General features: G+C 41.1%; 1 protein-coding gene across 8 annotated transcripts in view; it reads left to right on the forward strand.

The window, feature by feature from the left end:
* Window positions 1-46: 46 nt before the first annotated feature.
* AFF3 (AF4/FMR2 family member 3) overlaps window positions 47-17,772 on the forward strand; it is a 522,207-nt gene continuing 504,481 nt past the window's right edge. For 6 of the 8 annotated variants that reach the window (XM_034658987.1, XM_034658988.1, XM_034658989.1 and 3 more), the window contains exon 1: window positions 47-944. In XM_034658987.1, the coding sequence (XP_034514878.1) occupies window positions 895-944 (50 nt within the window). In that variant the 5' untranslated portion in view covers window positions 47-894. The remainder of the gene's footprint in view (window positions 945-17,772) is intronic. The other 2 variants (XM_034658994.1, XM_034658995.1) reach the window with 1 other exon arrangement.

A 17,772-nucleotide genomic window follows, 5' to 3' on the forward strand; every position in this document is an offset into this window, starting at 1 on the left:
GCCGTGGGGGTGGGGTGGGTCGGGGGCGCCCGCCCCGCTGGCTCCTTCCTTCCTCCCCCCAGTGGATGCACGGCCGCCTTCTCGTCTTCTTGACCCCCTTTCCTATCCTCTCGCCTGGTGCTGCCCGCCCCAGCCCAGGGGCTGGTGATCTGGGGAGCCGGGGGGCAGAGCGCAGCCATGGAGAGAAAAAGACCCGATTTCTAGAACGTGTCACTAGTGTCTGGGGATCCACCCCTCGGCCCCTAGCCTCTCTCACCTCCCTTCGCTTCATTTGCGCCCTCCCTCTTCTCTAAGAGCCTCTGGTTCACACCAGCGACCCCCTGGAGTTGGTGCTGCTGCGAAGTGCCCTTAGAGGATGCTCCAGCCTCCTGCCTGGAGGCGCCGGGTCTGGGCGGCTGCATCTTTTCTGTCTCCTGCCCCCTCCCACCCGAGATGGAAAGTGAACACTGGGGGCAGGGGGCGAGTGTTTCTGCGTGCGGGAATTCCAGAGGCCTTGGCCCAGGGAGACTCATTTCCTAGAGGTTCACAATTCCTTTGGGCCCTTTCTTCACACCTCACTACAGTTGTACTCCTCCTCCTCCCCACCTCGGCGCCCCGCGTGTCCCTTTATTCCATGCTCGCAGCTCACAGCCTGGGGAGCGGGCGGCCGGGGGAGCACTCCGGGATCTGTTGCTCCGCGTTCTCACGTTGAGGAGCTGCTGTAGGTAAATCGCCGCTAGAAGCGGTTTAATTCTCGTTGCGGGTTTCTTAAAAATCCCATTGGCTGCTTCGGCATCCCTCTTATTTCCCCCCCACCCCGATCTCCTAAATGTTTCCAACCAGCCCTTTTCAGGTGGTAAAATTACTGCCCGCATATTCCTGGAGGAACTTGTGTTATGTTTAATATTTACGGGAATGAACATCTGCCGGAACAAGCATATTAACTGCACTCTGTTCTGCCTCTGGTAATTTTTTTTTTTTTTTGCTTTAATTCAGCAAAGAGTTCACATGTGTCTAAAACTGCAAGTGGTGTGCACATGAATATGCAATGTACAATTTTAAAGCTAAACTGCTTTAAGATTTATAGATTATATAGATGATATGTGGATTATTTTCAGTGATTTAGGCTTCTAGTGACTTTTATCTTTCTAAAGCCAGGTGTAACAAACTAAACTGGACACAAAGCTAGTGCATTATTGAGCAGTTTCTTATAAAAGATCCGATGATGAGTAACTACAGTTTGCTCTGCATAATGCTGGTGCTTATAAAATACACAAGGATGGGCCCTAATGTAATAAAACTTTTATATATTGCACTGGAAACTTCAAAGAGCCAGTGTAGAAAGAATATGAAACATGTTATTACTCTATAAAAGTTGCTAATTACTGTCTTGTTGCTCCTGGGGTTATTTCAGCCTTTCATTTACAGATACCTGTTATTTTACAGGTTTACATTTAGAAATGTTGGTTTCTAGCACAAATTCAATAGTTTTCTAGATAGAAACTGTGCTTTAAAAATGACTTTTGCTTTTAAAAGACCGTGTTTCTGTCAAAGGGAAGAACTTAGTGCTTTGGCATGTTTTTACGGTGCTTGTCAGTTTGCTGATTCAAGTTGAAGCCCCCTCATGACTTTTACAAGTAATATTTTGAAATTGTCAGCTCTAATCTGTGGGCTTTTCCAGCACAGGGTCTAAGCTTTATTTCTCTTTACATCCTTAGTTGCCAGCTGGGTTACCTGGAGCACAGTTATACAATAAATGTCTTTTGCATTGACTTGAAATTTATACTACCGACAGTACATTTATTCTCTTTTTTTTTAATGAAAAAAAAATAAGCATTTTAAAAAAGTTGCTATACATGCGATCTGTGTTCAATCAGTGCATCAGTTTATCTTTGGCTTATGAAAATGTGCAGGCCTTCTTGCTTACAGCATAGTGGGACAGTTTGGCTTGACTGAGAGAGTGTTTCTAGTTTGCAGATGTAAAATTTACATTTTACAAAAGCTTATATATTTCTGATAAGTTAAAGATAAGTCATACTTCTTGAGTATGCATTTCTAACATAGATATTTTCTCAGTTAACGGATGAATTTTTGCATGGTATTTTCTAACTCAGTGTTATGGTTTATTTTTAAGTTTATAAATGATCCAGAATAACGAACATTTGAGTACTTTCTGTGTGTCAAATGTTTTCTTATCCATTTTTTTTTTCTAATTTGAATCTCATAACAATCCTGGAGGTGGTAAGAAGTAGGAGTCCCATTTTATAGATAAGGAAATGGAGGCTTTGAATGGTAAAAGGACCCTACTGAGACCATAAAACAAATGAGACCAGAATTTTTTTTAAAGATTTTATTTATTTATTAGAGAGAGAGAGCATGTGTGCACGTGTGGTAGGGGGAGGTGCAGAGGGAGAGGGAGAAGCTCACTCCCCACTGAGCAGCGAGCCCCATGTGGGGCTCTATCCTGAAATCATGACCTGAGCTGAAGGCAGATGCTTAACCGACTGAGCCACCCAGGCACCCCGAGAGCAAAATTTTTAACCCCAACATTGACTGAACGCTTTCCACTTACCAGGCACAGTGCATTATATGTTGTAGCTCATTTAGCCCTCATAACTGCCTTAGGAAGCATTATCGGTTACTATTCCCATTTTACAGATTGGGAAATTGAGGGTGGGGAAGATCAGGTAACCTGCCCAAGGTCACACATCTAGAAATGGAGGAGCCATATTCGAACCAACCATTAACTTTTCAGAACTCAGTTTTCTTACTCTAAGTCCAGTGCAGAACTGGATTTAGTTTCTACAGTACTGCAGATGTCTCCCAGTTTATGAGCTCAGCTCTGAAGTTAATCACAAAACAAAACCTTGATGGACTGGAAGTTAATGTTCTGTTAAAATACCAAAGAAAGATGGGGCGCCTGGGTGGCACGGCGGTTAAGCGTCTGCCTTCGGCTCAGGGCGTGATCCCGGCGTTATGGGATCGAGCCCCACGTCAGGCTCTTCCGCTATGAGCCTGCTTCTTCCTCTCCCACTCCCCCTGCTTGTGTTCCCTCTCTCGCTGGCTGTCTCTATCTCTGTCGAATAAATAAATAAAATCTTTAAAAAAAAAAAAAAACCAAATAAAGAGAAGGTCAGAACCCTAGAAGATGCTGATCTAAAATTAAAAATCTGAAAAAAATAACATGGTTTAGCAAACCATGCCTGCCCTACGTGAGTTAACTTATAAGTATCTATAAATTTAAAATAAACACCACTAAAAACATTGTTTTAATTCATCTTAGGAAAAAATGTTTCTTTGGAGAGAGTGAGGGAAAGTACAGGTTAATGGCAAAGGAGAATGGTATTTTAATCCCTAATATTTCTTCCCAATTGGTGGGCTTTGTTTTCTAATAAAGCAAATTGCGGTTAGTTGTGACTGTGGCTTTGAACTAGAGCTAGCTTAGTTTAGTGGTCGCAGAAAGTGTCCCCAAATGACTGTATAGACAGTATGAAGAGAAAAGCTCAGTATTGTTGAAAAAATCAGGTAATTCAAGAACCATCTCCTCCCCCTCCTTGCATCACCCCCAATCTGCCCAAACACCCATACTTATTTTTCAAAGGAAGCTTTTTGAGTCTAAATGATCCACTTAGCTATTTCAGCTTTTCTTTTCAGCCTTACTTAAAGTTGAAAAGGGTAGCCCTAATTTCTACTTCTAATTTCACTTCCCATTTCTGGTTTAAAGCAAGAGTAGAACTCTTGGAACAAGGTGAAGGCACTCATCCTGCACCCAGCTCCATGGCTTCATTGGGTAGAGTTGGATCCCCGAAGAGTTGGGGATTCAGTAAGTTTGCAGGGGCAGATATCCTGAGGAAGAGCACCTCTGTCAGCCTCCCACTCTCTTCCCATCTGCTCCTTCCTGTTCTCCACCAGCTTTTGATCAGCTGCTAGACATAGAAGCCGTTCCTCAGGGCCTTTAAAATAATGACCATCCCTTTTGACAAGCTAACCGTTACTTTCATTTATTCACTTAAATATTAATTGATTATTTCTTAAGTGTAAGGCCTTGTGCTGATTGCTATAAGGAGTACAAAGATGAGTAAACTGTGGGTTGTGCATGTGATTATCTAGTAGGGGAATGAGATGAGTATACAAATAAAAAAGGAAGTTTTCAACACTGGTGATTCAGAAGAGAGAAAGACCATATTAGGGACTGGGGTGGGTGGTAGAGGAGGGAAAGAGGAAAAATTGAGTTAAAAAAACAAAACAAAACAAAACGCTCCCATGGAAAAGGTGGCCTTTGAACTAAGCCTTGGAAGATGAATGGGATTTTTACAGATGGTGGGGGTCAGGGTATTGAGAGGACATAGAGGCATCTTGGGCAAAGAAAGAACTTGAACAAAGGCTTTCATGGTGTCTCTGAAAGATCCTTTTATGAATCATGGTGGAATTACCTATACCAAGCATTTTAAAGATGCAGAACTTTTGTAATCAGTAGGTAGTTTCAGTGAATGGGAAAAGTTTTCCAAATGAACTTAGACAAAATTGTCTTTAATCTTCCTTAAATATAAAACATTTTAGTTATTGGGGAGAAAGTCTATTGAAATACAATAGAAATATTCAGATTTCTCTCACCCCACCCCCTCCCATAGGCCAGAATCCATTTACTTTTGTTCAGATAGGCATTCTACTTTATATTCTTTCAAACTGGAAGCTTTGAAGTTGTGATAAATGGATTGTTTCATACTTATCAATTTATTCATTCAACAAGCATTCAGAGAGTATTAAGCATTACTATATGACAGGTACTATAGAACAGTAGCTTTCAAACGTTTTAGACCATGACTCACAGTAACAAATCATTTAACGTTTTGACCTTTTGTGGGTGCACATACACATAACTGAAACAACTGTCGCAAAGTAACACTTACCCTTACTATGTGTGATGCACTTTGATATTTTCTATTCTATTTCCATTCTATTTCTTAAAAATTTTCCGTCTTCCCATGGGTTTACCCTTGCACTCCCATGTTCCTATGGGGGAGGGGGGAGTGAAGCAGAGCTGCTAACAACACAGGGGTGCTTCCCAGTAGTACCTACTGCGTCCTCTTCAGATCAACTGCCAGTGGACATGCCCAGGCCATGGCCTCACTCATGCCTCTTTAGTTAGGCTTCCCAGGCCCTGTATAGGGTCAGAAAACTGCTCCAGATTCCTGACCTTGACCCTCAGGTACCTTGACCCTTTTCCTGCAGCCCTGGCAAAGCACACATTTTAAGGCCTCCCACTATCCCTGTTGTGGGCTCTTGGGGTCAAAGCAGTTCAGTAGAACACAGAAGGCAGGAGGAGAGGTGCATGCAGGGACCCTCCACATACTCTCTGCAGGGTGACTGGTGGAGAGCAGGCGGGTTGATTGTGCTCGTTTTCAATGGCCCAAAGTGGCTGTATGCTTGGCAGCAGCGCTTCTCTCTGGTTGAGAGCCCCAGAGCATCCCCAGAGCTCAGGAAAGGCCTTAGTGTGTGCGGGGGTGAAAATGTTTCTACACGTGGCTTTCAGGGCTAGGAGCTTGAAGGGGTCTGTGGGCTGCAGCCTCGAAAGGGGCTGGTTGCCTAGGTGCAGGAGGCAAGGAGGTATCCATGGGAAGCTGTGGAGTGCTGGGGGCAGGGAGCTGAGTGCTGCTCCCAGCATCAGCCTGGCTGCCTGTAGTTGTGTTTTGGAGAAAACAAGGTGGGAAGACTGGCTAATGCAGGGTATTGAAGTTGAGAACTCAGGCTTGGCTGGGGACCACACTGTTCCGAGAGAGGATGCACACTGGATGTGCAGATGAATTTTAACCACATGCTTTCTGATGACGATGAAGATGAGTATTGTGTGTGGGGAAGTGATTCCTTCCTGTGTTCCAGATTCTCTTTTGTGAAAATGTAGGAGGGTTATAAAATGCTAGGTATCTATTTTGGGAGAATATCCCTGTGAACCAGAATGGGTCTAATCAATGACACTTTGGATGTAGCAATTTGTACGAGGCCCTTTGGCATAATATTGGTTAGCATAGCAGTCAAATTAGGGAAAAAACAAATCTCAAAAGGAATGCAGCATTTTTTGTGTATAAATGGAATTTTTAACCTGGAAGAAGTTTGCCTGTTTAAATTTTCTATATTTTGAGAATAAAGCCTTGGTAGCAAAATCAAGGCCATAAAAGACCGTTTTAATATCATTTAATGGTAACATAATGTTTCCTTGTTTTATTTCAAAGTGAAATCCATAAAACTTACTTTAAATGTTGCTCGTTTTCTTTTGTCTAGGAATTTAATTGAGGTTTCTGAATTCAGCTGGCTCCAACCTTGCTTTCTGTTTGGCCCTGGGCAGCTCATGATTTTTCTCATTTCCTATTCTCAGTCTTGGTTTAATCACTTATAAAATGACAGCACTTATACTGGCCTACCTCATAAGGTTGTGATGTTAAGTAATAAAAGTGTCAATTGCTTTGTGAATGCCAAATGTAGTTCTTTTAATATCCTTCGCTTCCTCAAAAAGTCTCTTTATCATAAACAAGGAAGGATACAGAAAGGCCACGTTGGGTCAGGTCATCCATCTGGTAGAGTTCTGTCCCTGGCAGTGGGATCCAGGCACATTTTAGAGTGGAGGTTGGTAGCTTTTCTTAGTTGTATATCATGGTCTAGCGGACAAATAACACCCTTACTTGCAGTGGTACTGCTAACATATGTAGATATATTAACCATTACATAATCTTTGATGTTTCACTGAGAATGTATTGAATTACCACCCATTACATCAAATGACTTCATTTGGCACTGTGGGTCTCATTAAATTATGTCAGGCTAATCATAATTTAGTTTCAATAGAAACAAAATACATAGTTATTACCAGGGTAAGAGGACACCACACCATCCAAGAAGCAAAATGGGTTTAGACTATGGAAACTAACCCCTGGGGACAGAATACAGGCCCTGGAGGGATTGAAGGAGTTTTACTGGGAAGGGGGCCTTGAGCTGGTCTGGGTTCTTTCAGGGCACTGGTAAGATCAGGGGGTGTGAGAGTGTCGAAAGGGATGTGACCGGGCTGTCTCTCAGAGGGTAACAATTACCTGTTCTTAGGAGGCTATAGATGCCCTGCCAGCTACTCTGTAGAAAAAGAGTCCTGGGTAAGTGGACCAGCAGCAGTAAGTGATCTGGGTTCTTCCAACTTCAAAACTGTGATCATTCCCGTCGTAGGAGAGCGGGAATCAAAGAGTGCAGAAGTCATTAATTTGCTCTTGTGTATTTTTCCCCTTTGTAATTTCTCCACTCACATGTGGAAGACGGCATAGAGAGTACTTAAACTTCTCCACATAATTTCTTCCCAGGGGGCTCATTGTTAGCTGAGGTAAACAAAAAGAACTGTAATATGAAGACCACTAACATAACAACTCAGCTTAGGGTTATGTGTTACCTTGATGCTGAAAATAATTTTAATTTTCCTTTCTTATGGGCAGGAAATTAGTTTTCAGAAATCCTCTGGAGTGCTGTAATATGAGTCTGGTGGTCTTGGTTGAATTTTTGTTGTCATACCTCTACTGTTTACCTGAGTTATGAAGTGACAGAACAAATTTTCTGTCAATGTTCATTGACATGTTGATTAGTTACCTGGCAGTTTAGATAGAAAAAGCCTTTACTCTAGTGGGTCATCACCAGCTCTGGGAAATAATCTGTTTTTATTTTCCAATTTCAAGATATATTTGTTTTTTCTATATAACGTATCTTGAGAAAGAAAATACCTAGGGCTTAGACAACTATTTTGAGAACATAGGTCAGTGTACTTAACTGTCACCCAGGCCAGTGCTTCTCAGACGTTAATGTGCCTTCAGATAACTTATGGATCTTGATAAAATATACATTATGATTTAATAGGTCCAGGGTTAGCCTATGATTCTGCATTTCTAACCAACTCCCTAGTAAACTGTTGGTCCACAGACCAAACTTTGAGTAGTGAGAACTAAAAAGACAAAAATTTCTTTAAAAAGAAGCTCTTTCAAAATAATGCATTTTCTTCTCTTTATTTGGGGGGGGGTTGAATAATAACATTACAATTCCATAATGCCAGGAAGTTACATTTAGATGCAGCATTTATTTTAGTTTTGTGGGTCTTTCTAATACAATTTTGATGAGTGAGGGGGTGGTTAATTGTATCCTAGTGGGGATACAGTGGTAAATAAACATAAAAGCCTGAGTAAACAAAGTTTGTAGTAAATAGGCTAATCACTTTTTACAGCCTTAGAATTCTTGTCAGTCCTTCGAAGGCAGGGTCCTTTTGCTTCAGGAGCAAATGCTCAGAGTAACTGGATACCAGGTCTCACAGGCACTTCTGGATTTGTCGGGGAATCTCACAGTCCTTCTCGTAGGTGCCCAGGACTCAGACCATATGTCTGCACTCTCTCCCAGCGACTCTCTCTTTGGGGAGGTGGGGTGCCAAGGGGAAGGGAGGTGGCAGTGCTGGGGGAGAGGGGCAGCTATTTGCAGAATGACTGCACTACCCTGTGGCCATAGCTGCAAATTGCAACTTTTCTCATGTCCTGGGAGAAACTCAAGCTTCAAGCAGAACCAAGGGCAAGTCTCAGGCACCTCAGGTGGGAACCTTCTCTCCCAGCGCTGCCAGCTACCCTCTCCCTCAGCCCTGACCGCAGAGTGCCCTGAGTCTATCAGGTGGTCAGACAGAGCTGCAGTTTCCGGGTTTAATTTCCAGTCCTATTTCATTAGAAAAATAAGTGCAGATAGAAATGATTATGTGAGCAAATATAGCACAGTTGACTTTGAATGTGCTGTGAGACTGGCAGGAAGTTTATTTACTTTATCCTCTTAATGAGTGTTTGTGTGTGTGTGCACATGTACACATGTACACATGTACATTTCCATTCTCTGAAATGGCATAGGAGACTGTTGTTGGTAAGAGCAAGCCACACTTGGTTTAAACAATTGACTGTCTCAGATTTGGAAAAGAAAAGCTGGCTTTTCAGGAATAATAGTGACCAGTACAAATCTTGCAGTCTTGGGACGCATGTGAATCCACAGGGGAAGGGCTCCTGATTGCTTTTAGCCCATTGTTTGTGGCAAGACTTCTCATTTATACTTCTAGTGGCGATTGTGTTGCCGTATACATCATAGCCCATTATGTTGTCTAATTGTGTTTAATAATTTCTTGTAATTATTCCACTAATTTAACTTTTCTTTTAGATTGGGAGGAGGGAAGGGAAACTATTTCCCTCAGGCATGAAGATAGGTCAGGCCTGTAATAAGGAAGGCAAGTGTTTGGGTATTGCTTTGGTTTGTGCTAGTCTTACCAAATTAATATATTTTATTTTATAGGAGAGAAATAATTGTTTATTGGCTTTCAATATATAGTACAAATAGCAGAATAGTCAGGTGATTTAGACTACTCTCAGGGAAAAGAAAAAGGACTCTCAGAGTCAGGGATTTGTTCTGTTGGGTCCTAAGAAGAAACACCCAAGTGTTTCTTAAGAACAAAAAAAGCAACTGATGATGGTCAGCTAAATTCTGAACTTTGGTTACATTATTCAGGCTTTTGGCCTTGACTGAGAAGAGAGGCCATCAGCATGGCCCACCTTGATTGCTCCCTTTTATACCACCCGTATTGAATGACAGGGAGCCCACTGGTGTCATTTTGCAGAATTGCTGAGCAGGAGAAAGCTGTTGGAGTTTGAGGACGTTACCTCAGGCTAAGAGGCATGTATCTTCACAGGCCATGGGCTCTGCAGCTCACTGAAATAGAGGCTTGGGATCTGGAGTGTTTTGGTCCTTCCATTTTCTGAAATGTCCTGCCAGCTCTTCTCATGGTCTGCAGCAGTGGTAGAAATGAGGATTTACCTGATGCCAGGGTGGGACCCTTTGCACAAGATATTGTCCGTTGTCTTTTGTCCTGAGGAATTAGGTAGTAGCATCAGCAGTAATGGAAAAACCATACTATTCCAACTGACATCCATATGTAAGAGCCTCCTCTTTTTGATGTAAAATCAAATGGTTTAATATTTTACTGTGGTATACCAGTTGTACCTCTGACTGTGTATCTCTGTAGGATGAAGCCTCTGACCTGGCCTGTATTGTCTGGGCTCAGGTTAGGGTGATGCAGATTAAGTCCATGCTGTGTCTGAGCACCAGACACATCTGCTGCTGCAGGATATTCAGAGCTCAGGACAGATGTTGCGTGCACAGCCTGCTGAGTCCTCAGAAGTGTGTCCATGTGTAGGACAGGGCTGCTCAGCTGGTACCACATGGACTCTCCTGTTTCTGTTCCTTTCATCGATGATAGGTTCCTCTCCAGAATATGGCATGGGTTCTTCTGAGAACTAAATCTTTTAGGTGGCTTTGCTTTAGAGTGTTCTTTGTTTTATTTTTAATAAGTAGAGTTTAATCTTTTAGCGTGAGTGGAATACCCGAGAAAGGTCTGTTGTGGGAAAGCTGGTGTATTTTACCTACTACCTAGCCATCCTCCCCCTCCCTCCCCTCAACTTGAATGAATACTCCAAGGCTGAGTTAACAAGTTCTCAGTACGGAAATTAAATATTTATAGTCTAAAAAGGAAGAATGGTATTTTAGTTTCTAATATTAAGGTAGATAATTAGTTACATAAATTAGTTTCTATTCTTTTCCTTAGTCTTATCCCTCAGCAGGACAAAAGTAGTATTTTAAAGTCCTAAAATATCATATACAATAATGTAACACAGTATGGATGCTTTAAGCTGCTCTTTGTAACTTTCTTCCTCTAGATTTGTAGGTTTCTGGGTTGAGATGAACAACCATTTATTGAACCAGACATAGAAGTGAATAGCTCACTTTTCCAGCTCTTGATGTGTTTATACTTTAGCCTGGAGCAGATTATTTCAAATAATCTCAGTAGAGTTTTTATATGCTCTAATAGGGAATCCTGTGGAGTACATAAAAGGGTACCCTTCCCAGGGTGGAGTTTTAGGGAAGATTCCTGGAGAAAATGACATCTAATTTGAGTTTTACAGGATGAATAGGAGTTAGGCTGGGAGTAGAGGAAATGTGGGTAGGTACAATATTGCAAAGGGTAAGCAAAGGCAAAAAGGTAAAAAAATAGCATGTTGTGAAGGATGATGAATGCAGGTGAGTAAGTTGCAGGTCTGAAGCATTCAAGATAAGGAATAGCAGGGGCGCCTGGGTGGCACAGCCTTAAGCGTCTGCCTTTGCCTCAGGGCGTGATCCCGGTGTTATGGGATCGAGCCCCACATCAGGCTCCTCAGCNAAGTAAGTTGCAGGTCTGAAGCATTCAAGATAAGGAATAGCAGGGGCGCCTGGGTGGCACAGCCATTAAGCGTCTGCCTTTGCCTCAGGGCGTGATCCCGGTGTTATGGGATCGAGCCCCACATCAGGCTCCTCAGCTGTGAGCCTGCTTCTTCCTCTCCCACTCCCCCTGCTTGTGTTCTCTCTCTCTCTCTCTCTCTCTCTCTCTCTGGCTGTCTCTATCTCTGTTGAATAAATAAATAAAATCTTAAAAAAAAAAAAAGATAAGGAATAGCAGGAGAGGAATGATGGAGGGAAAGGATCCCCGGGAGCTATGCCTNAATAAATAAATAAAATCTTTAAAAAAAAAAAAAGATAAGGAATAGCAGGAGAGGAATGATGGAGGGAAAGGATCCCCGGGAGCTATGCCTAGGAGGGCCTTGCCTGGCATTCCAAGGAGCTTGAACATTTTCCAGTAGGGGATAGCCTGCTACTGAGGGATTTGAGCAAGGGAACAAAAGGGTTACATTTACATTTCATCATCATTTCTAGAAGGCATTGTCCATGGATTAGTCTGGTGGCTGTAAGGATTAGGAGGTCAGTCAGGGAGTTGATGGCTGCCAAGATGAGGCCATGAGGATGGAGGCAAGGGGAGGCAAGGAGGAGGTGTTTAGGTGATTACATGGGCAGAACTTGGTGACTGGATAGAGGAATGAGGGAGGATGAAGGACCAAAGATGCTTTTAGAACGTTTAGCTTGTGTGATGAGGTAAGGAGTGTAAGAGGAGGAGCAAGCTGAATGGGGAAAGATGAAGTGGTTGGATTTAAATATGTTGCATTTGAAGTGCCTTGGGTCATCCAGGTAGGATTGCCTGTAGAAAGTTTACTGTATGATAATGATAGTGGGGAAGATTAGGACAGAAAAAAAGATTTGGGAGTTATCTGCATACAGGTCTGATGAGCGCTATGAGATCGGCCAAGATTATCCAGGAAAAGGGAGGAGGATGAGAATTAAGCTAAGGACACAGAGGGGCAGTGGGAGGGAAAGCAGCCCTTGAAAGAAAACAAATGGTTGGAGAGGTAGGAGACCATGAGAAAGTGGGGTCCCCCAGGTCAACTGCTTTAGAGTAGTCATTTAACACGAGAAGGTTGAGGTGGTTGATGGCTGGCAGTAGGGGTGCAAGAATGAACGGGAAGTGGGAAGTGGAGATTATGAGGGGAAAGATGAGGCAAATGCATGGAGGCATGTCTCAGAGAAGGAAGTGGGCAGCCTGGGCCAGGCCCGGAATAAGAGGAAGAGCATGTGGGTGGCTATAGATGTAGATATGTTGGGGGTGGTGGAGACATTTTTTTGAGAAATGGAAGTTTTGGGGCATGGAACCATAGAGAAGAAGATAGTATCAAATATTAGACTCTAAAATGTAAATAATAAATGTTTCATAGATAGCTTTGAATAAGTGACTAATGAATGAAAAGTCTGCATACACCACTTTAGTATAAAACTATGTCACACCATCTGTAATTTAATTAGAGTGTTTTTTAAAAGTAATTTTGATTCGGAAGTAATTGGATGAAGATCTGTAGCCAGGAAAAAATTTGTAGACTTTTCTGATTGAGGACTGTTTAAAATGGATTTTTAAAAAGTGTTTTCAAACACACAAGACTGGCAGAGTGAGGTGCCCCAGTGGTGTTCTGTCATTTAATGGCTGTATCTCCTGAGAAGGGCACTTGGCCCATCTGGCCTCAGGGATTCTTAGGTTTTTCTTACATGTAAGGAAGTGTGGTGAACCATTTACATGCATCATATCTCATTTAATCTTCATAACCTGTGAGTAGGTCCTGTTATTCTTTATTTTATATCACGAGCAGGAAACAAAGGGGCAAATTAACTTAATCCAAAGCCCCACAACTAGTGTGTACAGAGTGGGGTTTTAGTCCAGATGGTCTGGCTCCTGTACTCACATGTAGCCACCATAGAAGTTTCTTTCAGTGACAGAATCATAGGGCATGAGTTCCGAGGTCCCTTCCAACTTAAAACAGGGGGACTTCGTATGTATATATTGATAGTCTCTAGCAGGTACAGTGAAGTACATATGGGAAAACATCTTAAGATTTAGTTTGAACTTTTTAACTCAGAAGGAATAATGTATTGTGTCCAAACTGTTGTGTATTTTGGACTAGAATTCCAATTAAACAGGTTTTACTGTGCGAAGATTGTAATTCATTGCCATTTTAGCGACTAGTTTTTTGTCTGTTTAAAATGTATAAAAATACATTGTCTATATCTGTTTTCTCTTAATTACTTGTATACTCATAAAACCACTACTTTGACAAGTTTAATGGATAAAGAAAATGATAACAGCTGTTCACCACAGCTGGTCAAATCTACCATAACACCTAAATGTAACTTTATTAATAACAATAATGACGATCCAGCAATAAAATGAATACATCTACGTTATGAAGGTAACCTGAAATTGTGTGTGAGGTGGTTCTTTTTTATGTAGATTATCTTACGGTTTCTTCTTAGTTTCTACAAAAAGACAGACTATGTCTTCTAGCTATAGGATTGATTCTATAAGAAGTGTTGCTTTGATGATGGAAAGAGTAAATGGGTTTAATTTATGTCACAAGCACTTCAGGGGAAGTAAAATTAATAGATTCTTGGCGTAAGGAATTGTGACATATTGAAACAGATGACAGAGATGATTTTAAATGTGTAAAAATCCTTGACTATAAGACAAATTAGACTTTAAGGTAGGTTAAAAATCCACTTGGTGACAAAATTCCAGAAAGACACCATCTGATAATGTGAAGGCCAAGGGGTTTGGAGCCAGCATGCAGTGGGTTCAGATTATGACTGTACCATTTTCTAGTGGAGCCAGTAAATTAACCTTCCTGAGCCTGTTTCCTCATGTATAAAATGGAGATAACGGGGTGCCTGGGTGGCTCAGTTGTCAAGCGCCTGCCTTCGGCTCAGGGTGTGATCCCGGAGGTCTGGGATTAAGCCCCACATCAGGCTCCTCTGTTGGGAGCCTGCTTCTTCCTCTCCCAGTCCCCCTGCTTGTATTCCCTCCTCACTGGCTGTCTCTCTCTCTGTCAAATAAATACATAAAATCTTAAAAAAAAAAATGGAGATAACGCCTGTGCCACTGATGCATCATGAAGATTAAATGAGATAACATACACAGATAGCCTGGCACATAGTAGAGCCTCAGAATATGGTAACTTCATTTTTCATTCTTTATTCTTTTCTCATGGCTACTTAATGTTTTTATTAGCAATTGGATTCAATGGCTGTATCCATTCTGTGATTAAAACATATTTAGAAGCATTTATTTGAGTTACTCTTTCAGTTTGTATCTTTTTTAAAAATTGATATTTTTTTTCAGGTCTGGGCTGTGTTTATTTAATAACTAGAGCAAATAAGAATAGAAGATAGTCTAGGGGCGCCTGGGTGGCTCAGTCGTTAAGCGTCTGCCTTCGGCTCAGGGCGTGATCCCGGCATCCTGGGATCGAGCCCCACATCAGGCTCCTCCGCTGGGATCCTGCTTCTTCCTCTCGCACTTCCCCCGCTTGTGTTCTCTCTGTGGCTGGCTGTGTCTCTCTCTGTCAAATAAATAAATAAAATCTTTAAAAAAAAAAGAGAAAATAGTCTAATACTTTCTTCCATTGAGAGCAGAAATATTTTCTTGTGGGGCGCCTGGGTGGCACAGCGGTTAAGCATCTGCCTTCGGCTCAGGGCGTGATCCCGGCGTTATGGGATCGAGCCCCACATCAGGCTCCTCCACTATGAGCCTGCTTCTTCCTCTCCCACTCCCCCTGCTTGTGTTCCCTCTCTCGCTGGCTGTCTCTATCTCTGTCGAATAAAGAAATTTAAAAATCTTTAAAAAAAAAAAAAGAAATATTTTCTTGTGACTTCACAATCCTCTTTAATGTTAGGAGAAAGATCCCTATGTATGTGCTAAGAAACACCTATTTTTTTAAAAAAATTATATGCATTTCAATTACAATAAATACCAATTAAGACAGAGAACTTGAAAATTGATGAAGCAGTTACATTATCGAATTGTTTAGGTGGACTTAGGAGCAACAAATTTGGATAGCTCCAGTGACAAAATTTCTAGTAATTTTTCATCAGTACCAAACTGAGTTCTTTCAACAATTTCAGATGGATGACTGTACCTTGACCTCATATCTCTACTTTGATCCATACCCGTATGATTGCTCCCCAGTTTCAGACTTAGAATGACCTCAGATTCTCCAGCTGGATGACAGCCCACTGCCATCTGTACAGTGGACCTAAGCGATATATTCATTGTTTCTGTAGACTTCAGATTTGGGTGCTTTCTTCTCTTGAGTCCCTTCTCTTATCACTGCATTAATTGCTGCTACAGAACATAGGATAGCTTTACATCAAAATGCTTGATTCTGGCAAGCCAAGACCAATCATTACGTCTTTTTTTCATACTGAATTGTGAAACCAACATTCCCTAAATGTTGTTTATGACATTCATCAGGTCTGTCTACTTACAGATAAATTAAAATGACAGAATGGGTTAAATGCTAGGATTGTAGTTTGTATTAGTCAGCTTTTGTCAGGCGATGCTGTGGTAATAACCCCTAGATCTCAGTGGCTTACAATCTCAAAGTGTAATTCTTACCCATATTACGTGGCAGTTGAAGGTCAGCTGTGCCCTAGCGTGCCTTTTTCATTCTAGGACTTAGACTGACAGAACCTACCTTTTTTGGAATGTGCCGTCCTCTTGGTGGAGGGAATGAAAGAGCTTTTGCTGTCTGTGGCATACGTCATGTGGCTCCCATTTCATTGGCCTAATCAGTAGTAGGCCCAAGCCTGACATTGGTAGGAAGGGCAAATACCCTCCTTTTATAAAGCAGCAGTGCCAGTCACATGGCGACCAGCAGGGATACATAGCCTCCTAAAGGGAGGCAATGAAAAATTGAAAACAGTGATGGAGTCTACTGTGCAGTTCATCAGTATTTTGTTGTTGTTATCGTTAATCAGTATTTTTAAATTAAAGGAAAATAGTAAGATTTGAAAAAGATCTTCCTGGATTGTCTGGTAGCATATTCTTTTATATTATAGAATTTTTCTGTCTTTTGGCCTGTGGTTTTCCTTTTCCTGGAATTTATCACCGTTTTTGAATTTTCATGGCAAAAAGAGGGGCTGATGAAAAAATTTGGTGAAATGTGTTCATCCAAAGAGCCAAAGTTTCCATGTTATCAGCTTTACAGTAATAGGGAAATTATTTTGGAAAGCAGGTGTTTACTTAATATTTCATTTTTAAGCAATTTGCCTTTATCATATATAGTAGAATACTGTTATTCAATTATTATGTCCAGGTTCTTAAATTAATAACTTGACTTTACTTGCCACTTAATAATTAGAATCAAATTGTGAATGAAGAATAAAATCCGTATATAAATTGGAAGGGAATCAGGCAATAAACTATCTGATTTATAGGAAAAGAAAAGATGCACGAATGTTTTCTTTAGCTGAAGCTTTGCTTATGACTAGAGTCTGGTTTTGATTTTTGTTTAGAACAAATTTAAACAACAAAAGAAGATGAGGTAACCTACAAATATAGAGGGAATGATAATTGACCATTGATGTGAGTGAATGAATGTGTGTTTATTGAGGTCCTGAGGGCAAAGGGTATGAAAGGAACTTCTTGAAACCTAGCAGGACCTCTCAGAGCTTAGGCTTACTCTTGGTTCACTTTACACCTTATAGATTTTTAGAGCAGGCTGCATCTGTATTCAAATCTTCAGAAAAGAAACAAATGTAATGCTTTTCTGAAACAATGAACAATCTTTCTTTTCATGTATGTTCAGTTTGTGTTACCCAAGAAGAGTGTTCAATATTATTGGAATGAGATACACTTTTATGTTAATTCTAATGAAATTGCAGAAGGAAAACAGTCCACACCAACCCTGTGAAGTGCTTAATGGTATTTAAAATCTCTGGGAGACTGGGCCAAAGTAAGAATATAAACTAAATAACTGAAAATGTAGTCCTTACTTTCTAGTTTGTATGAGCACCAAGATGCAATATTTTGAACTAATTGCAACTGCTGTAAAGTACTTTGAAGAAAACCCATTAGAAGAAAAGTAAAACCTGAACAGATTATCGTTCTTTAGTGAGCCTGGCAGAATTTCTTTTGTTGCTTCAAAATCTTTTCTATTTCTCATCACTTAACTTTCTTGGCTCTATAAACAAAAGTATCTTTCCCTCCACATTTTCCAGAACTGTGTGTATACCAGGAAACACTTCTCTTAACCAAATATTATAGTTTTGAAAGTCAAAATAAATTCTAAATTTTATGTTCTACATCTCCAGGTTGAGATTAATGAAATTAAAAGAGCAAGCTTTTTGGTCGTTAGTATTTTGTGATGGGATCACGGGTCCCTGATATTTTTACTTTCTTTTTTGTATATTGCTCTGTATCCTGCAACCTTGCTGAATGTATTCATTAATCCTAGTAAGTGTGTGTGTGTGTGTATGTGTGTGTGTGTGTGTGTGTGTGTGTATTCATTAGGA

Source organism: Ailuropoda melanoleuca, chromosome 4, assembly GCF_002007445.2.
Source record: "Ailuropoda melanoleuca isolate Jingjing chromosome 4, ASM200744v2, whole genome shotgun sequence".
Taxonomy (NCBI): Eukaryota; Metazoa; Chordata; class Mammalia; order Carnivora; family Ursidae; genus Ailuropoda; species Ailuropoda melanoleuca.